The 23,919-nt window shown below is 45.7% G+C and overlaps 2 protein-coding genes across 3 annotated transcripts; one reads left to right on the top strand and one right to left on the bottom strand.

The window, feature by feature from the left end:
- LOC111612083 (zinc finger protein OZF-like) lies at positions 1-8,035 on the top strand. 2 transcript variants are annotated; one of them, XR_002754391.1, is made up of 3 exons: positions 1-321; positions 4,264-6,651; positions 8,019-8,035. XR_002754391.1 is itself a non-coding variant. In XM_023352111.1 (2 exons), the coding sequence occupies exons 1-2, from the start codon at positions 234-236 to the stop codon at positions 5,724-5,726; spliced, it is 1,551 nt and encodes a 516-aa protein (XP_023207879.1). In that variant the 5' UTR covers positions 1-233; the 3' UTR covers positions 5,727-7,696. The 2 variants fall into 2 exon arrangements, 1 of the variants encoding a protein (XP_023207879.1); XM_023352111.1 differs by lacking the exon at positions 8,019-8,035 and having other exon boundaries at positions 4,264-7,696.
- On the bottom strand, positions 7,851-20,076 carry LOC102237906. The gene is made up of 8 exons (XM_023351652.1): positions 19,784-20,076; positions 18,531-18,629; positions 10,896-10,968; positions 10,182-10,278; positions 9,996-10,103; positions 9,860-9,921; positions 9,097-9,274; positions 7,851-8,207 (listed from the first exon to the last, which is right to left on the bottom strand). Exons 1-8 carry the CDS (start codon positions 20,074-20,076, stop codon positions 8,029-8,031), a joined length of 1,089 nt encoding a protein of 362 aa, XP_023207420.1. The 3' UTR covers positions 7,851-8,028.
- Between the last annotated feature and the right edge of the window lie 3,843 nt (positions 20,077-23,919).

The following is a 23,919-nucleotide window of genomic DNA, read 5'->3' on the forward strand; positions in this document are numbered from 1 at the left end:
CCATTAAACACAAAGAAGCTGCCCAAGACGAAGAAGATGGAGAAGAAGGAGCGCCGTCCTCCGTGTTTTCTCGGGTTTCTGTCCACGGAGCAGCAGCGGGAGAGTTAATAAAGCTGTAAGACAGAAACAGCAGCAGTTGGTGAACCCTGGAAAGAAGAGAAACGGTTTGAGGCTCAGCTGGAACTGCTCAGTAACTGTTAAAGGAAAGTTTGGAGAGAGAAAAGCTAGCAGAGATGTGGAGACAGCAGGTCAAACAGCGACTGGATGCAGCAGAGGAGCAGGACGTGGATTATAATCCGCTGGACCGGCTGCACAGATTAGGTCTGTATGCTTCTATCAGCTCTGGATGTTTAGCAGCAGCTTTACGCACCCAGAGAGCAAAGCTAAGCTTCTCAGCTCTGCTGGAATGATACGTCAGCGCGGCCGCCATGTTGTGAGTGGCAGACTGGAACCCAGCAGAAGAAGTTGCCGTGATCTTTTAACATAAAATCAGCCCATTTACATTCCAGAGATCTGAAATGATCTTATGGCTCTTTCTCTGATTCGGTGCATTTTGTGTCTCAGGTTTATCTCAAAGATTTTTATATAATGCAAACCACATTTTTTGAGAAAATCAAGTAATGGAAATATCCATGTGCTTGGTAATATAACAAGCAAATATATTTTAAAAATTATGTTTGGATAAATTTTACGGGTTGTTGAAGCGTAGAGGTCAGATAAAGAGCATGACCAACAGCGTCTTCACAGGTCTGTCCAACAAATCAATCAAACAGCTGCAGCTGATCCAGATGCTGCTGCTGGCGTTCTGACTAAAACCAGGAAGATAGAGCACATAACACCAGTTTTAAAGTCCCTCCACTGGCTCCCTGTAGCTCAAAGAATAGACTTTAAAATACTGTTGTTAGTTTATAAATCACTGAACGGCTTAGCACCACAATACATTAAAGATCTGCTGTTGTTGTATCAACCTTCCAGAACCTCTCAGGTTCTGGTTCTGGTTCTGCTCTGCTTCAGAACCAGAACCAAACGAGGAGAAGCAGCTTTCAGCATCTATGCACCACAAATCTGGAACAAACTTCCAGAAAACTGTAAAACAGCTGAAACACTGACTTCCTTTAAATCTAGACTAAAAACCCACCTGTTTAGGATTGTATTTGAAATGTAATCAATTACAAATTTATTGATGGAACCTGAATTAATGTTGTGTTTTGATTATTGATTCCATGTTTCATTGTGTTTCTGTGTTTATGATGTAAAGCACTTTGAAATGCCTTGCTGCTGAAATGTGCTATACAAATAAAATTTGATTGATTAGATTTTTTTGACCCCACTGACCAGCGTTAATTTTTTAATGAATATAAAACAAATAAAAATAGCCAGTAACTGCAAGTTATTTCTACTAATATAAACATTTTAGAAGACTTTAACCTAAATAAAATAAATATGAGAAAAACACATGAATTATTTATAAAACACACTTTTTAATCATGTCCCTCCAGTTTTGTTCAACTCCATAACAACATACCAATTCATGAAAAGCACTTTTACATCAAGTTGCCATATTCTACTTACCAGTCTAATTATTATGATTCGGAATCAAATAAAATATATTTACAATTAGTTATTTTAATCAAGGGACAGGTGATCTCAAAGGAACTGGAAGAATTAGTTTAATTATGTTATAGAGTTTTAGTCAAATTGCCCCGATGAATTTAAAACAACCTAAGTAACAGGAGTTGGTAATACTGTTTGGGATTTCATGCATAAAGTGGGGAAACATATTTTCTTGGCGGTTCAGAGAATCCTGCAGTGACCAAAAACACTTTTTTTTTTGTGGTATATTTTTATGTAACCTGAGATCCCAAAATGTACCGAATTCAGAGAATCACCTTTATGACAGGATATATTATTAATTAATTAAGATGCATATAAAAATATATTGTCTAGGAAAAGTACCTATTTGAGATAACTCTAATTACATAAATACTAAATTACATTAGATTTACTGTTAAGTTAAATCTAACTTTAGATTACAATCAAACGTTGAATGGAGCATTTTGAAAATGACGCCATTAAAGACATTTTGATCAGTCAACATGTAACTGAAGGTATCAAACTGTTCTTCACACTTTTCAGAATATTAATTCTTATATCTTAAATTACCATTCAGGATAGTCATATGGTGACTTTGTCTAGTCAAAACATATTTTTTGGTATCTGGAATGTAATTACAGTGTCAGAGAAAAGCGATTTTATGTAGAAACTGCCTTCCATACGATGGAGTTGATGGTATAAACACTGACTTTTACGTTCACTTCATAATGTCTGAATTTATATCCAATTATACAAAAAGCTTTATTACTTCTGGTTTTGCTTCCAATCAGATGTTAAACTAATTATAGATTATAAATCTGAACTTTTCACACACAGTTAGTTTAACTTTAGGTCTGATGCGAATTAGATTCACTGGGAACTTATGAAATGCTGCTGACTGTTCAATCTCAGTTTGTGTGTTAGTTTATTGTTGCTGCTATTGTCCAGCAAGACTTAGAAATTGAGTCAAAATATGTTTTTGATGAGCCATTGTTTTTTCATCACTAGTGTTTCAAATACAGATAAAAGCTGTAAAATTCTTCTGTTGAAGAATCTGATGAGCTCCAGCTCTGTTTCTCTGAGCTGAGTGTGTTTCTCACACTGCAGCCTGAAGGGACCCAAATCCGATTTCATGTCAAATCAGATTTTCTTGCCGTGGCCGTTGTGACTTCCAGATAGATGCAACCTGTGTGGTTCTGCAGTGTGAACGGGCAACGACCTGAACGTCTCCCGCCTGCACAGTAGAGGGCGCAATAGCGTCAGCTTTCTCAGTGTTCTGCCAACTGCCATAAAAAGAAGAAGTGTTCAGTGTTTGCAGAAGTAAACATGGATGCTAACCGTGGAGCTTAGCTTACACCGGTGAAGTTGTTGTCCGACCGGAGCAGCAAATGAACAATTTAATCCTCATGTAGTCCGCCATGGTTTTTGTTTTTCTTCCCGTTTGCCGCGTATCAGGATGTGACGTTTGTGGCGTATCAGTGACGTTCAGGTTGGAAGAACTGGACGTTCGGTCGCGTTTGAATCGGATATGTATCGGATACCCACGTGGCCCGGGTCGCATTCGAAAAGAACCGGACCTGTGCCGCTCAGACTGTCATGAAAAGATCGGATACAGGTCGCATTACGTCAAATTAATCCGAATTGGGTCACTTCAGGCTGCAGTGTGAACGCAGCCCAACTGAAGTTTTACATACATTTTTAAACAAGTACTGATTTTTGTGAGTATTAAAACATGGTTAATTAAGGCAGGTGGTTTATGTTCATACAAAAACCAAATCCAGGCCAGAAGAGGCCATGTTGGTCAAACAACAGAACCGATCCCAAGACGGAGCTCTGAGGAACACCAGGTGTGACAGGAAGTTACTTATTCTGGAAGGAATTAACTGACGCAGCCAGAAAGATGCAATTAAAACCATTTCAACGGTTTGTTAGATTTACCAACAATGGATGTCGTGAGAAAAGGTTCTAAAAGGTCCAGTTGGGTCAAGGAGCGTCCAGAACCGGCTGCAGCTAGAAGGTCTTTAAGTGGACCTCCTGCCTATCCATGGATTCCTTTTAAAACCATAACTCCAGATGATTGGTGGAAAATCTGCATATTCTGAAAAACCTATTAGCAATGCTAGCTGAGCAGCTAAGGCCTGGTGATTACAAAGCAGCCAATCCAAGAGCGCCACTTATTATCCCTGCTGCTGATTGGCTGAAGCCCCAGTGGAGGAAAGGCTGACTGTAGATGTTAGCTCCTGTAGTGCTGAGATAATTTCTACTGTACATGTTGATGCATACTGAGTATATTTTGTGTTTCAACTATTTAAAATGTGGAGCTTCAGTGTTTTGAACCCCTGTAAAAACCAGCAGAGGACAGAAACCAGACTGAAATATATCTTGGTTATTATTACAGGCAGCGCAGAAGCTCCGCCCACAAACACACCGCACTGTGTGTACGGCGCCAAAAGAACCAGGCTTAATCATAATAACATATTTAACTAAAATGTGAGACTAAAAGACTTGAGACATGCAGAGTGGAGGTGGTTCTGCTCTGTGGTGTAACTGGACCCGCTTTATGTATCGATTCACTTTAATTCAGTGAAGTTTAGAAACTTCAGTCTGAACCCAAACTGCACCGGCCTGATGACAAGCAGGTGTTTTCATGGCGCTGCTCCTGTGTTCCAGTGTTCCCTGAAGATGTTCAGAAACTGCTGGTTAAAGAAGAACAGAGTCCTGACCTGGACCAGGAGGACCCGGAGGACCCGGAGGACCAGGAGGACCAGGAGGACCCGGAGGACCCGGAGGACCAGGAGGACCAGGAGGACCCGCTGCTCGTCCACATAAAGGAGGAGGAGGTGGAGCGCTGGATCGGTCCGGAGGACGACGCCAGCAGGTTTCCAGTCATCAAAGTTATCGTTAAGAGTGAGGATGAGGAAGATGATCCTCTGTTGTCACGGCTTCATGAAGACCAGATGGAGAACGGAGACGTTCCCAGCAGCAGCTCAGCGGAGCAGATGAAAGCAGAGACGGATGCAGAGGATGGCAGAGGAGCAGAACCCAGCAGGATTCATGCCGACTCCTCCAACTCTTCAGAGACTGAGGTCAGCGATGAAGAGGATGATGGTGTGGCGCATCCTGACTCCCAGCTGAACCTCATGAGCAAAGAGTGGAAGGAGAGCGGCGCTCCAGAGTCCCGGAGTGGAAGCGCCGTGACAGTGAAGTGTTTCATATGTGATGACTGTGGGAAAACCTTTAAAAAGAAACATTACCTCAACGAGCACATCAGGAGCCACACGGGGGAGAGACCGTTCGGCTGTCCCGTCTGCGGACAGAGGTTCAGTCTGAAGAAATGTCTGAACGTTCACGTGAGGAACCACTCTGGGGAGAAACCGTTCTGTTGTGACGTCTGCGGACAGAGGTTCAGCCTGAAGAGAACGCTGAACGATCACCAGAGAATCCACACGGGGGAGAAACCGTTCAGTTGTGATGTTTGTGGGCAGAGTTTCAGTCTGAAGAAGACTTTAAATGACCACCAGAGAATCCACACGGGGCAGAAACCGTTCAGCTGCGACGTCTGCGGGCAGACCTTCAGCCTGAAGACCACTTTAAACAGACACATCCAGATCCACACCGGACAGAAAGCGTTTCGCTGTGACCTCTGTGGACAAAGGTTCAGACAGAAATCCACTTTGAACCGACACATGACGATCCACACAGGACAGGAGACCTATCCCTGTGAGGTCTGTGAACAGAAATTTGAGCGAAAGACTCATCTAAACATTCACATGAGAGTCCATGCAGGACAGCAGGCATTCTGCTGCGACGTCTGCGGACAGAGGTTTGACCGCAAGTCCAACCTGAACATCCACCAGAGGATCCACACCGGGCAGAAACCGTACTGCTGCGGCTTCTGTGGCCAAAGGTTTGGCAGGAAGTCCAATTTGAACCGACACATGAGGATCCACACAGGGGAGAAATCCTTCTGCTGTGAGTTCTGCGAACAAAGGTTCAGCCTGAAGACGAGCTTAAACGACCACCTGAGGATCCACACGGGAGAGAAACCTTTCTTCTGTGACATCTGTGGTCAGAGATTCCGACAAAAGTCGACTTTAAATATTCACATGAAGATCCACACCAGGCAGAAGTAAAGTTCTGCTTGTGAGGAATCAGCTGGCTGACGGATGGAGCTGCTCACAGCCAGAGGTGGTTCTGGTGTGGGAACGGTCCGTCCTCCAGGTCCGGCATCCTGCGGGCTCCTGGTTTCTCACAGCTGAATCAAGTGATGGTTCATCAGCAGAACCTCAGAGGAAGTTGAACCGTTCCAGCAGAAACATGTAAAACACGCTGGACACCCTGCAGTCCTACAACACATGATTCTTTATTATCAGAGGAATATTTCTAGCTATAAATTCTGATATTATCGTCTAGCTGCTGTTGAGAGCCATGGTGGGTGAAGACGTTCCCACAGAGTTTGTGGGAACTTCATGTCCTTTCATTTCAACATGTCTTCATTTCTAAAACCCTCTGGAGTTTCAACCGTCGGGTTTCTCTGCAGAACATGCAGAGAAAACATTTTTTCACTAAAAACTTAAACTATGAATGTGATGATGATGTTTGTAAGTTTTTTATCTTTGCTCATGAATGAATCTCTGGTGCATGAAATGGTTTTGCTAAAGTCTTAGTTTAGGAAAAGTTAAAGAATATATGAGAAATGATGTCAAGGAAAACTAACTGTCCAGACAGAAAGTTAATAATTACGTTTGTCCTCATTCTGTTTTCTGAAGACAATAATAAAGGAGCTGAAATATTCTGAGGGAATAAATCTGTTCTGTAAAGGAGTTCTGGGTTTTGTCTTTTATAAACGATCAAATAAAGTTTGATCTTCCAAAGTGGTCCAGTTGAGAGGGAGCGATGACTAACCAGCTGATCATCCAAGTTGTTTAACTGTCAGTAATGATCTGCTAACCAAACGTTGAAACGTTGAGCCAAAGCAGAAGAAGCAACATGGCAGCAGGAAGGTTTTCCTCCACAGCAGCTTCACCAGAGACGGAGCCCAAGTACTCCCATGGTCCGGTGAGTTTTTACATCCCGGATCTTCTCAAAGATTCTGCTCCTTACTGAACAACACTGGGGGACTAGGAAGCTAATTGCTGGTTAGCTAGGCTATTTACTCCACTATCAGCTCAGTAACATTAATGGGCAGATGCCTCAACTCCACTGAGCGACTCGGTTTGGGTCGGTATAATATTTTAGGATCTGCTGTATTTGCCCCTCCAGTTGGACGCCTAACATGGCATCAGTACTGTGAAGACAAACATAACACACTGGTGTCTCCACTTCTCTCCAGCCGTGACATTTTTCTGTCCCCAGTGAGAGACCGGTTCTGTGAGAAGCCAGTACCTCCACCGTAACCAGACTGACCTGTTGACCTGTGGACCCACACACAGTGTGTGCTGCACCGACCGGGCAGCACACACTGGCATTGCGCTTCACACCACGGGGGCCAAACTCCAGTCCCTCAGGGGCCTTTAACCGCCGGTTGATTGTCTCTGTTGCTGGTAGAAACTGGTCTGTTTTCAGTCCCTGCTTCTGCGTTGCCTCAGTAACTAGCCGCACCTGCTCAGGTAAGACCGAGTAATGAGCTTCACAACAAACTGTTTCAAACCAAACATTTATTTTATAACGAAGCCAAAAACAACAGCAGGTATTGACATGTTTACTTTAGCAGAAGTTTTAGTGACAGGCGTAAATAAACCGTCACTAAAACGCTGTGACCGACTCACCGCACCGTTCAGTTAAAGGCCTGCAGGTCAACGCTGTGGTCAGGGTGGAGATACTGGCATCACTCAACAGTCCATTGATTGGAGGACAGAAATGTGTTTGACAGTAAGATGTTTGGGTTTAACTCCACCGGCTCATTTCCCTCTGGACTCCTGAATGTGATCAGTCATGAAACGGGTCACCGAACCGCAGCAACCCGGGCCGTACCGCCGTGAATCGTCATGGAGACACAAACATGACGTCTGAGTCAAACAGAAAGTTCAACGTTTACAAGATAGAATAGAATTCAACTTTATTGTCATTGCACTGTCACAAGTACAAGCAACGAGATGTAGTTTGCATCTATCCAGCTGTGCTCTACGAGATATAAATATTTATTTACAGATGTACAAGACTCTGTATGTATGGACTATAAGGGGTTATAGCAAGAGATATAGATATTGTGTATAAATATAAATATGGGAGCTATATGCACAGATTATACAGATTATACAAGAATGTTAGGGAATGGATTATAGATAAATAATGTCAGATAAAATTTACAGGTTGATTTCACAACCTGTGAGATTTCACAGGTGAGACTTTCATCCTGTCGGCCACAATCATTAACATTAAGAAATAAAGGTTTGACATATTTCGCTCTGGATTCTCTCCTGAAGCCATGTTGGGTTAATCTGGAGGAAACGGTTCCAGGACGAGCGAGTCTTCATCCTGGAACAGCAGCAGGTGCGACTCGTTAGGAACGAGTCGCTCCAACAGGTCCCAGGTGAATGAAATCTTTCTTCTTAGAGTCTTTACTCCAGGAAGCGAACGCTCAGCTTGTGATTGATGTTCACTTTCTCCAGCGACTGGAAACAAAGAAGATTTATAGCCAAAGGTCAAGGGTCATCAGCTTATTTAATATCTGAAGGATAAGTAATAATTTTTTTACTTGTATTTACTCTGATTGTAAATATTTAGTATCTGCAAACTCGCTCCACTGAACAGACATCCTCCCAACCACCAGGGGGAGTCGTCCAACAAATGATATGGAACCAAACCCTCAGAAAGGCGAGAAGTCCAGAACAAAGTTAGAGGAAGAAAGAAAATGTGTGTTATGCTTTGTGTCTTTTTCTAACATTTAGGCTCTTGTTATATATATATATATATATATATATATATATATATATATATATATATATATATATATATATATAATCATCTAAAGGCAGCAGCATTACGTACTCCAGACTCCCTCTAGTGGTCTGGAGGACTTGCTTTTTTCTGTTTTGCTTTTTCAGTATTTTCCCTTTTCCCTCCTGTGGTTGCAGCAGCATTTTGTTTTGCTTTTGTTTGTGTGTTTTGCGGTTTGCATCATTCATATGTTTGCAGTTTGTTTTGCTGTTTTCCGCCTGTCGCCCATCTGGAAGATGCTGCTGCAATCAGACCTCTGTAGGATCAATCAACTGCTTATCAATTCATCATAAGAATACTGATCAGATCAATACACTTAACTCATTAATTGATAAATGCACCTCTAAGGTGTCTTCTGCTGGTGCTGAATTAGGGTGCTTGTCTCACCTCAACAATGTAAAATGCATCATGACTGTTGGGACTGCAGATTTCTGGTTCACTTCCATAAATGGAAATGACACAAATCAGATTTTTTCTGTACATGAAGGTTTGGAACCACGATGCTCAGACTGCAGGGAAAAAGTTGCATATGGGTTGAATGAATGCGACCTGAGATCACCTCACCGTCCCCTCCTGATGGAGGAGGAGGAACCCGTTCTGGGAGCCGAACCGGACCCGCCTTCCTGAACTCGTCGAAGCAGATGGTGTCGTCCCGGTCTAGGTTGGCCTCCTGGATGGCGCGCTCCGCGATGCTCTGCAGCTGCTCCTCCGTCACCTGCAGCCCCAGCATCTCCCTCAGCACCTGCTGGATGAAGCCAGGTCAGAACCGGAACCACGACTCTGTCCTGACGACAGAGATGCCGGAAAACGACGTTCCTGTTCCAAGACAGCAGCTGGTGAAGGTAAAATATATTTTACTGTCATGACAGTTTGGTATGAGGCAGATTATCTGTGAAAGAAACCGAGCTGCTCTGGATTCTCTCAGAACTAACTAGAAACCACCAATCAGAGCCAGGAGGCGGGGCTTAGCGCTGTCAATCACACTTCCTGACAGCAGAGTCTGTCGTGAATGCTAGGCTAGTTAGCATGGCCACCAATAAATAGTTTTCCTGTAACAGTAAGTTGTTTCTCCATTATTTTAGCAGCGAGTTCATGAGAGTGATTGGCAGCGCTAAGCCCCTCCTCCTGACTCTGATTGGTTGTTTTTCTGCATTTCGTCATCAGAGGGGAGATTAATCTGTTCAGATTATCTCATAACAAACTGATGAAAGTTTTAATAAATATTTAAAAACTTTTTAAAATAAAAACAGCTTTCCGGCTCTCGTTGTGTTTAGTTTTCTTCGTGCTCACTTTACTTTTTACAGATCAAAGTGGTTGTCATGCCGACCTGCAGCAGCTCGGTTCTGGAGATCTTTCCGTCTCGGTCCCGGTCGTACAGCTGGAAGGCAACTGAGGAGGGACATTTCCTGAATCATGACTGCATTTCCAGGAAGTTTCAGAGGAAATGAGAAACCCAGACTGACATTTGAGTTCCCGGATCCGGCTGCACGCCGTCTCCGGTCCGGTTTTTCTCCGTGGGACGGAAGTGAGCCAGAATCCGGACAAACGAGGGAAAGTCCACCATTTCCTGTCTGCAGAGAGGAAGGAAGAATAAATGCTCCTGACTTCCTGTTTGGGCCGATAAACCGAGCAGAGATCCGGTTCTGTACCCCAGCTGGAAAAAAGCTCCGACGATTCGGACTCCGATGGGATTCTCAGACAGCGCCGCCTCCAAGTCCTCGGACCTGAGACCCAAACAGAACCGACCTGAGACCCAAACAGAACCGACCCGAGCAGCCGAGTTACTTTGGTCTTCTGTCAAAAACATCATCAGGATTAAAGACAATGTAAACTTATTAAAAATAAACTTATATAATAATAATAATCTGATCCAAACAGACTGAGTGACCTAGTCAAAGTAAAGAGCTGGTGGAGGTACATGCATGCCACACTTTTCAGATCATTATTTTAATAAAAAAGCCTGAATAACTTTGTATCGATCTGTTAAACTTCCAGAGGTGGGAAAACTTTAGCAGATTTCTATTTTCAGAACCGGATCCATAATCTGGACCAAACAGAATCTTTTAGGTTGGTTCTGGATTTTGGGTCCTTCGGACCGAGTCGTGTGTTTTCTCTCGGTTTGCTGATTCCGGTTAAATATTTAACTGTGGAGATTCTCCGGGTTCGGCGCTTTGAGTCGGACCTGCTGCAGAGAATCTGGTTTATATCCGACACCACAGGGGTCAAAGGTCACAGCAGGTCATTTAAAATCCTCTGGTTCTGATGGAGGAGCAGACGGCCAGCGAACGAATCAGAACCGCGCAGAGTTTGGGTCAGAAATGAACCCGGGTTCGGATCGGAACCGGACCGTCCTGCTGACCCACCTGAGGCTTCCACTGCTGTCTTTGTCCAGGAGCTGGAACCGCTGATGGAGACGGAGGAGATGAGCTGCAGAGACTGAAATCACAGAGTTAACCGAGTCGGGTTTAATCTGGGTTCTGGTTCTGGTTCTGGTTCGATAGAAACTCAGGAACTTCAGAACCAAATGAGAGGAGGTGAACTGGAGCAGGTCCAGGTTCTGGTACAGGTCTGTGCACCAGATGAATCTATTAATCGGATGAATTAATTGATCAGTTATTGATTTGTCCCAGATAAATAAATGACATTAACTGGAACCAGTTGCTCGGTTCTGGGTTCATTTACTCCCAGTTGGTAGATGAATGTGGGCCCCATATGGGATTAGCTCAGCTCTGATGGTTCTGGACTGTTCTGGTTCCAACCCAGATTCAGGAGAACCCGTCCGGTTCTTGTTTGTCCTCTGCTTCAGTTTGATGTGAAAATACAACCAATAAATCAATAAATACTAAATCAAAATATTGATGAATAAATTAGAGTAATGACTCTGTATGGACACCGGGGGGCGCTCTTCAATGGACTCACTGATCGCACAAATATGACAAATGGACCTGCCGTACCGCTCTGGTTCTGAAGTTATCAGTTTAGTACAATTTTTTAGACACTAAACCAAAAGTAAAATAAAATAATTCTGTTTTCTGCAAGAAGACATTTTATCTTCCTGTCCAGCTTCTCTGTCAGGGAGGAGAGGCAGATAAACGACCTGATGATTCTGCAGGCTCACACACACACACACACACACACACACACACACACACACACACACACACACACACACACACACACACACACACACACACACACACACACCAAGCAGTTCACTCTACAGAGCAAATATCTCAGTACGTTAAGGAAAACAAAACTAACTTAACTTTTGTTTACTGGCAGATTATTTCACTTATAACATTTTCTCATGTTTATTCTGCTACATTTTTTAAATCCGTATTTAAGAATTGACTTCAAACAAACTGAATTGCTTCATGACGCTGAAAAGTTACTTGTTAAGATTTAATGTTTCTGCAGTGAAACACCAGAACAGAACCGGTTCTGACCTCAGAGGCCTTAAAGTTTACAGATTCTGATTATGGAGAAACGTTTAACAAAAACAAACAATGTTTAACAAAAACAAACAAAGTTTAACAAAAACAAACAACGTTTAACAAAAACAAACAATGTTTAACAAAAACATGAATTATTAAACAAGAATTATTTCTGCTGAGCCACTAAAACAGCTTCAGTTTTATCTTCCTGAAAAAGTTGTTGTTTAAAACCTTTTAGCAACGGCAGGTTTTAATTCTGATCCTCAGACCCTCCCTGTGCTTTTCACTCAGCTCCGAGTCAATTCATCCCAGAACCGAACCATCCAGAACCAAACTGAACCATCCAGAACCAAACTGAACCATCCAGAACCAAACTGAACCGTCCAGAACCAAACTGAACCATCCAGAACCAAACTGAACCATCCAGAACCAAACTGAACCGTCCAGAACCAAAACAGAAGCGTATGAAGATCTTCAAAACTTTCATATCAGACACAACAAAACACAGAAAGCTGGATTTGGACCAGAACCTCCTGTGAAAAGTGAATTTGTCCCCGAACCAACAGAATCAGAGAAATGACTTTAGAACTCGGGTTTTATAGGAATAAAAGTTTAATTTCATGACATAAAGATGCCAGTGGCAGAACTTCAGCAGAACCGGCCTGGCAGCATGAAGTAGGCAAACAGAACCGACCCAGATCCGTCTCTGAGGTTCTGGTTCTCCAGAGAACCTCAGTAGAACCTGAACCCACACCTGGACCAGAACCACTCCATCAGAACACCAGCCTCTCGTCCTGCAGAACATCTGAAGCTCTGCAGGTCAGAGGTCAGGATGCAGCAATGAAGAGACAAAATGGCCTAAACAAAGTCACTCATTGAGCTTATGAGAATAAAGTACTAATGACTTTATTCTCATAATTTATTTTTTTTCTGACCCTCCAAAGTATTTCCAGCTATCAGCTGCGATCAATAACTGATCAGAATCCGTCTGGCTGCTGCTGCCCTCGGCTGGACACTAGGTGGCGCCGTTTCCCCAGAAATCAGAACCTCTTCCTGCCTTTGGACTTCTGGTTCTGTCCTGACTTTCAGTCTCATTTGCTTCAGCGTTAATGTTTGGCCAGGAGCAGCTGGCGGATGTTTTCTGTTCAACACAAAAGTTTCCAGATAACGAAGTTAATCATCTGCAGAGCCGCCGTCCTCCCGGTACCAGGAGTAACGGCTCCCGGTCCGTTTGTTGTTCTGAACCGTTTATATAATCAAATAAAAGTCGTTGTGACAGAACTTTGAAGTTTTATTAGTAATTATCGGCTCTCTCCCTTTGGACTCGGCTCCGTTTACGACCATAAACTTCCTCGGTTCGGTTGGCAGAGAGTCAAAGTTTTCACATTCCTGTGAGACATGAAGTTTCCACAAGCCTGGAGCAGCAGGGCCATTCTGGCCCAGACTCCAGAACCAGCCCAGACTCCAGAACCGGCCCAGGCTCTAGAACCGGCCCAGGCTCTAGAACCGGTCCAGACTCTAGAACCGGTCCAGACTCTAGAACCCGGTTTTCTTGGGGAAAAGTGGATGAATGTTCTGGAAGGCAGCAGATTTGACCTTTTGGCATCAATATTCATGTTTCCATCATTTGATTCATATTTGCTTTAGAAAAGTTTGATGGAAAAAACAAAATTTGAAATAACTTCTTCAATTTGGCAAAAACCAAGTTGGTGCTGGACTCAGACGGTTCCTGGTTTCTCTGAAAGACTCAAAGCACCAAAGATGGAAACATCTACAGAAAAAGTAGCGAATGCTGCGCCTTACCAGAGGCACCAAACTCACAGTCCACACCTGCTAGCAGCTAGCAGCTCCCACTTCCTGTTAGCCGCCTCCACTTCCTGTTCATTGCAGCCATGTAGCGTCAACTTGTGATGACATCACTGCGCAGTCGAACCAGCAGATGGAAACATGATCAGCTCACATTTTCCTTTTTTATTTCTGTTATTAAAAATGGACTTTAAATGTTTCTGATGGTTGGAAGGAAACAGAACATCAGGTTCTGCTGCTCCGAGCCCGCAGCATGATACCACCTCTGGGACGGGTGATCCAGTCCACCGGGTCCAGGTTCTGTCAGCTGGATCGGGTTCTTGATGCAGAACTTCCTCCAGATTCCTTCGGTTCCTTCTTAGATTGTACAAAAACAGTTTTAGAAAAATCTGTTTATTTTTGAACTCTATGATTTCCTGGGATTATGAAACTTTCCCCAAACTGCAGAGGGAGGAAATATTCAGAACCTGATCACTGGAGGAAGGTTGTGCAATGTAACGGTCGCCGTGCCGATCGGGTTTCTAATTTACTGGAACCTTTTCCTCGTCACTTTCAGTCTGTGCGGTTATTTCCAGGCCTGCAGAACAAAGGTGAGGAATGTGGAGGCGGCAGGTGACACGTGGGCGGGACGAGAGCCGACAGGTGGAAGGAAAGCGACGCGTGGCGAAGGAACGGTTCCACCCCGACCTCCAGCGCTCCCGTCCCGACACGGTTAGACCATCTGAAGATCCACAAAGATGTTTTTAAGAGCAGAAAATGTTTGCAGCAACAAAAATCTGCAGAGATCTTCAGGAAAACCCAGTAAAACCACAGAACCGGTTCGGACCGGATCACAGAACAAAAAGACAGAAAAACTCCGTAAAAATGTAACAATGTTTCATTTCATACACAAACACAGGGAGAAACGACCTCCAAGAGACCTGAGGGTCAAAGGTCACAAATCAAGATGAATGAGGAAATGGAGGGTCTGCTGAGGGACGGAAGGACAGAAGGACAGGAGGACAGGAGGACAGAAGGACAGGAGGACGGAAGGACAGGAGGACAGGAGGACAGAAGGACAGAAGGACAGAAGGACAGGAGGACGGAAGGACAGGAGGACAGGAGGACAGGAGGACAGAAGGACAGGAGGACGGAAGGACAGGAGGACAGGAGGACAGAAGGACAGAAGGACAGGAGGACGGAAGGACAGGAGGACAGGAGGACAGGAGGACAGAAGGACAGGAGGACGGAAGGACAGGAGGACAGGAGGACAGAAGGACAGGAGGACAGAAGGACAGGAGAACAGAAGGACAGGAGGACAGCAGCGACGCTGGACATCAGCTGATAAGAGTTGAGTTGACGTTTTTCCAGGAATAATGACTTTGTTTGTGCCAGAGGACGGCTGATGCTGATTGGACGGTTTGGTTTCCTGTGTTGCATCACTCGGTCAGATTCTCCTGCTGCACTGAGTGTCCAGCCTGAAGGTCAGAGGTCAGGGAGGAGTCAGTCTGCAGACACAAAGCCCCGCCCACTCTGAGAGACTGATGGAGTCATAACTGACACAGTTACAGTGCATAAACGTGTGTGTGTGTGTGTGTGTGTGTGTGTGTGTGTGTGTGTGTGTGTTGGCGGAGCTCCAGCAGGAAGCAGTCTTGTGACCTGACCTGAACCGGACCGACCTGCTTTCATTCAGACTGAAACAGAAACGTTTGATAACGATCTGAGATTTCAGAAAATCTGATCTGGTTTAGTTTCAGCAGGAGGAAGAGGAGCAGCAGGAGGAAGATGCTGCTGGATGAAGGAAACATTCTAAAATATTAGTTTTAATCACTGAAATGAAAGTAGTCACATGGTTCGGGTCGCGGCCTTCATCAGATCTTCATCATCAGATGATCAAACCTCCAGCATCACAGTCAGAGATAGGAGGAGAGGCGAGGAGGAGGAGGAAGAGGAAGAGGAAGAGGAGAAGGAGGAGGATGAGGAGGAGGAGGAGGAGGAGGACGAGGAGGAGGAGGAGGAGAAGGAGGAGGATGAGGAGGAAAAGGAGGAGGAGGAGAAGGAAGAGGAGGAGGACGAGGAGAAGGAGGAGGATGAGGAGGAAAAGGAGGAGGAGGAAGAGGAAGAGGAGGAGGATGAGGAGGAAAAGGAGGAGGAGGAAGAGGAAGAGGAAGAGGAGGAGGACAAGGAGGAGGAGGAGGAGGAGGAGGAGGAGGAGGAGGAGGAGGAGGAGGAGGAGGAGGAGGAGGAGGAGGAGGAAGGAAAAGGAGGAGGAGGAAAAAGGAGGAGGAGGAAGGAGGATGAGGAGGGAGGAGGAGAGAGAAGGAAGAGGAGGAGGACGAGGAGAAGGAGGAGGATGAGGAGGAAAAAAGGAGGAGGAGGGAAGCGGAAGAGGAGGGAGGATGAGGAGGAAAAGGAGGAGGGAGGAAGAGGAGAGGAGGAAGAGGAAGAGGAGAAGGAGGAGGATGAGGAGGAGGAGGAGGAGGAGGAGGAGGAGGAGGAAGAGGAAGAGGAGAAGGAGGAGGATGAGGAGGAGGAGGAGGAGGAGGAGGAGGAGGATGAGGAGGAAAAGGAGGAGGAGGAAGAGGAAGAGGAGGATGATGAGGAGGAAAAGGAGGAGGAGGAAGAGGAAGAGGAGGAAAAGGAGGAGGAGGAAGAGGAAGAGGAGGAGGATGAGGAGGAAAAGGAGGAGGAGGAAGAGGAAGAGGAGGAGGACAAGGAGGAAGAGGAGGAGGAGGAGGAGGAGGAGGAGGAGGAGGAGGAGGAGGAGGAGGAGGAGGAGGAGGAGGAGGAGGAGGAGGAACAGGAGGAGGAGGAAGAGGAGGAGGAGGAGGAGGAGGAGAAGAAGAGGAGGAGGACGAGGAGAAGGAGGAGGATGAGGAGGAAAAGGAGGAGGAGGAAGAGGAAGAGGAGGAGGATGAGGAGGAAAAGGAGGAGGAGGAAGAGGAAGAGGAGGAGGAGGAGGAGGAGGAGGAGGAGGAGGAGGAGGAGGAGGAGGAGGAGGAGGAGGAGGAGGAGGAGGAGGAGGAGGAGGAGGAGGAGGAGGAGGAGGAGGAGGAGGAGGAGGAAGGCTGAGACCCAAAACTCCAGCAGGGAAATTCATGTTGGAACAAGGAGCAGAACTTTTTTCTGCTGATAATCTGGATTGTTGAGCAGGAAGCAGAAAACTCAGCTTATCAACAGGAAGTCCATTTCTCTGGATGAAATCGCTGAGATGGCAAACAGGAAACAGTTCAAAGTTCAACTGGCCTAAAATAAACCAGCAATTCCCTGAAGGAGAGAACCGCAGAGAGGAGGAGCTTTTTGGATGAAAGGTGGAAAATCCTCTAGGGCGGCGCTGTCTGCCCTACAGAAGCACCACAACGTATTACACCTAGTTAGCTGGATGTTAGCTTGTTAGCATTTGAGCTCCAAACGCACACCTCCAGACTGCGCAGGCGGCTCGGCTGCGCTGGTTGCTAGGAGACGGAAAGACGTTTAATGTTTGCATTTCTTTAATGTTTGGCTGTCAAATAAATCTGAACGGTTGGGATTTCATAGTGGAGTGAAACGATTTCCCACTTTTCCCACAAACAGCAGTTCCCGACTGGATTCTGTTTCCTGTCGGGGAAAGAAAAAAATCAGATCGTTTCCTGTCCACAACGAAGCCCCGCCCCTCTGCTTCCTGTTCAGTCAGAGCAGCAGGTGTTCCCACGTCCAGCGATGACATCACAGCTTCAGGTAGAAGATTAACTAACAGCTCAAATATCCAGGAAGTTGATTCAGTGTCAGGATTAAAGCCAAACTTACGGATAGTAAATGATTCATGCAGCTTCAGTTTGGATCAAACTTGAAATGTGTGACGATAAATTTCTAAGCGACAGGCGGAGTCCAAACAACACAATGACTTCAATACTTTATTTATGCAACTGTTCAAATACTCACTGAAAATGATTCTCGAATAAAAAAATCATCTTTGATTTGAAGGAGACACAAAGGAACCTGTGGAGAAAATCCGAGCTGCTGTAAAGCTGCTGCTGGAGATTTTTCTCTTTGAGAAAATCAGAATCTAAAGTTTATATCTTTACAGTCAAACATGTAGAATCTGAAATTAGAGCAGCTTTTATGTTTGTAACACAAACAAGTGAGAAAACCTCAGGCGTCCTCAACTCCTGACTGATTCCTGGCTGGAAGCCGACACTCCGGACTGGACGACGTAGCATTAGCATGTAAACAGTAAAACAGGAAGTTGCCTTGAACAGGTTGAAGCTCAAACTCACAGAGACACATTTGCAGTCATGAAGTGAGGCTGAAGGTTAAATTTACATCATTGTACTAAATTATTAAGAGAAACAGAAAGTCTGCAGTTTATTATGAAGAGAAGGAACCCGAGAACTCGGCCCTGTGGGACTCCAGTGTCCTTTAAATCTGCAGAATGATGCTAAAACCTGAACAGGGTAAAACCTGAACAGAGTTGCTAACCCAGACAAAAGAAGTAAAAGAGAAAGTGTTGGAGATTCTTTATCAGAAGCAGGGAAGTTTGTTATCAGTGGTTGGGACCAGAATGACCTGCGTTTCCTGCTGGAGTCGCTGATCTTCCACAGAAATCTGCATTTTCTCTGAAACCATTAAACTGCAGCAGATACACATCAGATGAAACAACTTTTCTTATCTGGCTTGAGCCTCGCTGCTGAAAGCCCCGATGACGCTCTTCCCTTCCTGTTTGGGAGTTTCTGTTTCCCTGGTTGCTGAGGGATTTTCAGCTCAGGCCCAGTTTCACTGTGAGCTCAGCGCTGAGCGGACCTTCTGGGTCCGTTAGTCCAGACTTCCTTCTCTTCCTGCTCATGGATGGAGAATCGGCGACTGTCCATGAAGGTCGACCTCCACTGACCGAGGTCGAAACTAAAGGACGGAAACAGACTGAAGTGAAAAGGTTCTAGTAAAAGTCCAGCTCCCTGAAGTCCAGACTGAGTTCTGGTCCATTTGGATCCCGTCAGCCCAGTTCCCCCTACAGGTTTAGTTCTTTTGACCCGACGCTCAGTTACTCCAGTTCTGTTCAGTAAACTTGATCTGTTTTCTGGAATAAACCAACATGTTCTATTGTCTGACACCTGACCTTTGACCCCAAATCCTGGAGGAGCTGAGCAGGTGGCGGCCAAGCATCGTTTTTTGATCCTTGGATGTCGGCTCTTCCTGTCGTGGTGAAGCAGAACCAGCCACTGAACAGAACCTGAGCTGGGTTCAGTTTTCCACCATCAGATCCTGAAGTCCAGCGTCTCTAACGGAGCAACGGAGGACGATTAGCAGAGCTAGCTAACCTGTGGAACATCGTCTCTGCTGTCTGGATACAGAGCTGTTAGCATGTTAGCATGTCGTAGAGCAGCATTCTTCAGTCAGAGGCCTCTACACACTGACTGCTACTGGAGGTCCTTCCTGCCCACAGCATCACTATTCGCATGGCCTCCGCAGGTCCATAGACGATACGATTAACAAAAACCTTTTAGTTCAATTATAGTCAAACTTTATTAAAATAGTTACAACCATTTTTATGACCTCAGGAAAGTCATGTGACCATTAGAGCCAATCACAGGCTACTTCCTGTTGAAGGACCTAAATCTGCTGTCGGTCCTCAGTTGCTCTGACCCAAACCGCCTGAGCAACAGACGCAACTTGGATCAGAGCAACTTGGGTTAGAGCAACTTGGGTCAGAGCAACTTGGGTTAGAGCAACTTGGGTCAGAGCAACTTGGATCAGAGCAACTTGGATCAGAGCAACTTGGGTTAGAGCAACTTGGGTTAGAGCAACTTGGGTCAGAGCAACTTGGATCAGAGTAACTTGGATCAGAGCAACTTGGATCAGAGCAACTTGGGTTAGAGCAACTTGGATCAGAGCAACTTGGATCAGAGCAACTTGGGTCAGAACAACTTGGGTCAGAACAACTGTCTGACAGAAACTCTAAAATCAGAGATTTTCTGATCCGACTCTCAAATCCAACATTCAGGTTTCTAACAGGACTTCCTGTTGCAGAGCCAATTAGATTCTAACAGCTGCAGGACCCACTGGGGGTCCAGTACGGGTCCCACATGGGTCCAATATGAGACCCACATGGGTCCAGCATGGGTCCCACATGGGTCCAGTATGGGTCCCACATGGGTCCAATATGAGACCCACATGGGTCCAGCATGGGTCCCACATGGGTCCAGTATGGGTCCCACATGGGTCCAGCATGGGTCCCACATGGGTCCAGTATGGGTCCCACATGGGTCCAATATGAGACCCACATGGGTCCAGCATGGGTCCCACATGGGTCCAATATGAGACCCACATGGGTCCAGCATGGGTCCCACATGGGTCCAGTATGGGTCCCACAGGGTCCAGGGTTTGTTGTTTTCTGACCTGGAGGCCATAAATGTTGACGGTTATGAGGAAGAGGAGGATGATGAAGATGTGTCAAACTGAAAGTTGCTGTTTGTCTTCATGAGGTTTGATTTTCTCTGAACCGTTTAGTTTGAAGATCAGATTTAATGATGAATCCAAAACAAACAGCAACTTCCTGGCAGAGGGAGGAAACCTCAGCAGAACCAGAACCAGAACCAGAACCAGAACCAGCGACCGACTGGAGCTGACAGAAGACAGAGCAGAACTGAACCAGGAATATTTTTGATGTTGATGAAAAGTAAAAAGTTAACAGCAGGTGGCCTGCAGAATATTTTATTATCTTTGCTGCACCAACGTTTGAGAGGAATTTCATTAAATGTGAAGAAGGCGAGGAACGGAGCGCTGAGTTTGTCCTCCAGGAGCCTCGGCCCGTAGCAGCATGACTACAGAAGTAGCTCAGGATGACCCCGGCCCTTAGAGCGACGCAGCAGAAGTTTCTCCATTGTTTGCTGAAACAACCGGCTGCAGATTTTTACTGTTTCTGCTTCGTTTTCATTTTTTAAAAATAGTTTCTGGAAAACCAAAGTTTGAGTTTCAGAAAACTTCCTGCTTGTTTCTTCGTCTGCTTCCAGTTTCTGCAGAGCTCTGATGGATCCCTGCAGTGAATCCGCTTATTCTGGAAAACCGATCGGTCCGATCAGACGGATCGGTCCGATCAGACGGATCGGTCCGATCGGTTCGCTGATTTTTGCTCCAGAAATAAATTCAGTTTTATTCAGACAACCAGAATAAATTCTGAAAATCTGAAATAAAAAAACCCAAGGTAGAAACTGGAGCAACTCAGCAGGTTCTGAGAGGTTCTGGAAGGTCTTGGAAGGTTCTGAAAGGTTCTGCAGGGTTAGTAATAGTTCATCCAGCCGGTCTCTGTGTGTTGTATGGACCCGGTCCGCCTCAGGCCCGTTCGCTCGCTGCATGTGGTTCTGTTGGCACCATCAGAACCCGACCTCCAGGCTGACGGGATGGAACCGACCCGTACGGCGAAGAAAACATGTCAGTAGATCAAGTTTTCTATAAAATGAAAATGATTTTGAAAGCAGGACTAATAAATCTCAACATAAACACGGTGATCTAATAAACAGCCTGGAGCTGAGCGGTTTCCTTTAACTGGACCGGGTCCAACAGGCAGCAGCAGAACCGGATGTTTGTCAAACAGTCGGCACGCCACTGAAAGTCCCGACTCAAACCGCCTGGGGGAAACGGGACAAACATGATGTCATCAGGGACCGGGCTAAACCCGGACGGCCGAGACCCGAGTCCCTGCCAAGACAAACACGAAACTTCACCAAGTCACCAGAAACAAAAACAGAAAGAAAATTAAACACATGAAGCAGAAACACAGTTTGATCTCATATCAATAAAATCATTTTTCCTTTGATTCTGGCTGAAAGAGTTCAGTTCCCCAGGGTTTAGACTGGGCCCATTAGGGTTTAGACTGGGCCCATTAGAGTTTAGACTGGGCCCATTAGGGTTTAGACTGGGCCCATTAGAGTTTAGACTGGGCCCATTAGGGTTTAGACTGGGCCCATTAGGGTTTAGACTGGGCCCATTAGAGTTTAGACTGGGCCCATTAGGGTTTAGACTGGGCCCATTAGGGTTTAGACTGGGCCCATTAGGGTTTAGACTGGGCCCATTAGAGTTTAGACTGGGCCCATTAGGGTTTAGACTGGGCCCATTAGGGTTTAGACTGGGCCCATTAGAGTTTAGACTGGGCCCATTAGGGTTTAGACTGGGCCCATTAGAGTTTAGACTGGGCCCATTAGAGTTTAGACTGGGCCCATTAGGGTTTAGACTGGGCCCATTAGAGTTTAGACTGGGCCCATTAGGGTTTAGACTGGGCCCATTAGAGTTTAGACTGGGCCCATTAGAGTTTAGACTGGGCCCATTAGGGTTTAGACTGGGCCCATTAGGGTTTAGACTGGGCCCATTAGGGTTTAGACTGGGCCCATTAGAGTTTAGACTGGGCCCATTAGGGTTTAGACTGGGCCCATTAGGGTTTAGACTGGGCCCATTAATGTTTCCTTGTTGGAACATTTTTATGCAGTTAAAGTCCAGTTGGTGTTTTTAGGCCTGTTGAAAGTATTCACACCCTCATTTTGACAAAATTATAACATCAAAGTTAAAACTGGTTTCTACAAAATACTGACGAATAAAATGTTAACATTAAATCTTCAGTCTGTCTGTGGACTGACTGACCGTGTTCAGCAGGTCCGTCCAACTGGAGCCGCTGGTCTCTGGTTTCCACCAGGAAGCTTTAAGTGGTGAACAGAGAAACTGGAGTTTGCCAAAAGGCACGTGGGAAACTGTGTGGTCCAGAGGAAGGAGGAACTCAGGACAGCAAACATGAAGCACGGCGGTGGCAGCATCATGCCTTGCAGGTAAAACCACAGCAGAAAAAAAAAGGACGGGGAATATTTATCAAGTCACTTATTTTATGCTTCATATCTTTATTTTAATGTCATTATTTTGTGGAAATCAGTTTTGACATCAAAGTTTTATTTTCCTAGAAATACAAGTAAAGATCCAAGAGGTGAAAAGTCAAAGTTTGGAAGTTCTCCACCTGTCCTGCCAGCCTGACGTTGATCAGTGACTTCATGTTTTCATGCTGAACCGTCAAGAGTTTCAATCGTTTCTGGAAAACAAAATTCTTCTGTCCTGCAGGTTTTTCTCACATGAAACTCATTCATGAGAAATTCTCAGTAATATTTACAGATGAATCATCAGTTCAGCAGAAAAGATCCTGCTGACAGGCCATGTTGCTCATGTTGCTCGTGTTGCTCGTGTTGCTCGTGTTCTGGTTTCTGTAGGTTCTGCGTTCCGGATCAGGAAGCAGCTCTGATCGCTGAGATCCTGGCTCCGCGTCAGTTTCCTGTCAGCTCTGAGCGGCTGCTGCTTCCTGGACGGAGTTCCAGGGAGCTGTGGGTAATTCCAGCTCACCTGCGCAGGTAACCTGGAGTTTTCCTCCTATTCCTGAAGCAGCTGGTTTACCTGCCAGGTGTTCAGGTTTCAGTCTGCTGAGGTTCTGCTGTTCAGAGGAACTTGTTGAGAGACCAAAACTTTTGCACATCTTAACATCTTCATGTCGTTCTAAATAAATATTGTTTTAATATTTTATGGAGTTGAAACTATTTTGTGGACTAAATGTATGTAACGTTTGCAGGTTGGACCTAATTCTGCTTCATCTGTCGCATAAAACAACATTTTTGCTCTTTATTCCGTTTTTCAGCCAAACTGGCTAAAAGTTTCCAGCTGCTTCATGCGAAGAGCTGCAGAATCGCTGCAGGTGCAGCTGCTGCAGTCAGTGTTGCAGCGTCAGGTAACAGTTTGTTTCTGTTAGTCAGCTTCAGTTTCAGCTCAGAGCCTGGAGCCAAACCACCTGCTGGCTCCGCCCCCTCCGTCCCACCTGCCCGGCCGGCTGCCAGAGCCGCGTTGAGTCACGATGCACCTGAGGCAACAGCTACCTCACTTTCACTGGCCCCGCCCCCGAAGCACTCCTCCTGTCAGCTGTGGTCGCTCACCTGTGCCGTGAAAGTGAAAGTCTGAGCGGATCAATCCCAGAATCCTTTGCTGCTGCACAGATTGGAGCCGAGGGAGAGGAGAGGAGAGGAGAGGAGAGGAGAGGAGAGGAGAGGAGAGGAGAGGAGAGGAGAGTCTGTCTGTCCGTCTGCAGGCCGCAGCTTCACCTGCTCCGTTCTCCAGAACCTGAGTCAGATCATCGGACCGGTACCGGGTCTCTGTGACTGGATCACTGGATGCT

This window comes from Xiphophorus maculatus, chromosome 18 (genome assembly GCF_002775205.1).
Source record: "Xiphophorus maculatus strain JP 163 A chromosome 18, X_maculatus-5.0-male, whole genome shotgun sequence".
NCBI classification, from domain to species: domain Eukaryota; kingdom Metazoa; phylum Chordata; class Actinopteri; order Cyprinodontiformes; family Poeciliidae; genus Xiphophorus; species Xiphophorus maculatus.

Excerpts from the sequence above, each read along its gene's own strand:
- LOC111612083 (XM_023352111.1), top strand. The coding sequence starts at position 234 with ATGTGGAGACAGCAGGTCAAACAGCGACTGGATGCAGCAGAGGAGCAG. Across the intron at positions 322-4,263 it reads GGACCGGCTGCACAGATTAG|TGTTCCCTGAAGATGTTCAG; the intron begins GTCTGTATGCTT and ends CCTGTGTTCCAG.
- LOC102237906 (XM_023351652.1), bottom strand. The coding sequence starts at position 20,076 with ATGTGGGACCCATGCTGGACCCATGTGGGTCTCATATTGGACCCATGT. Across the intron at positions 9,922-9,995 it reads CCGGATCCGGGAACTCAAAT|TTGCCTTCCAGCTGTACGAC; the intron begins GTCAGTCTGGGT and ends GTCCCTCCTCAG. Across the intron at positions 9,275-9,859 it reads CCAGAACCGAGCTGCTGCAG|GTGCTGAGGGAGATGCTGGG; the intron begins GTCGGCATGACA and ends TTCATCCAGCAG.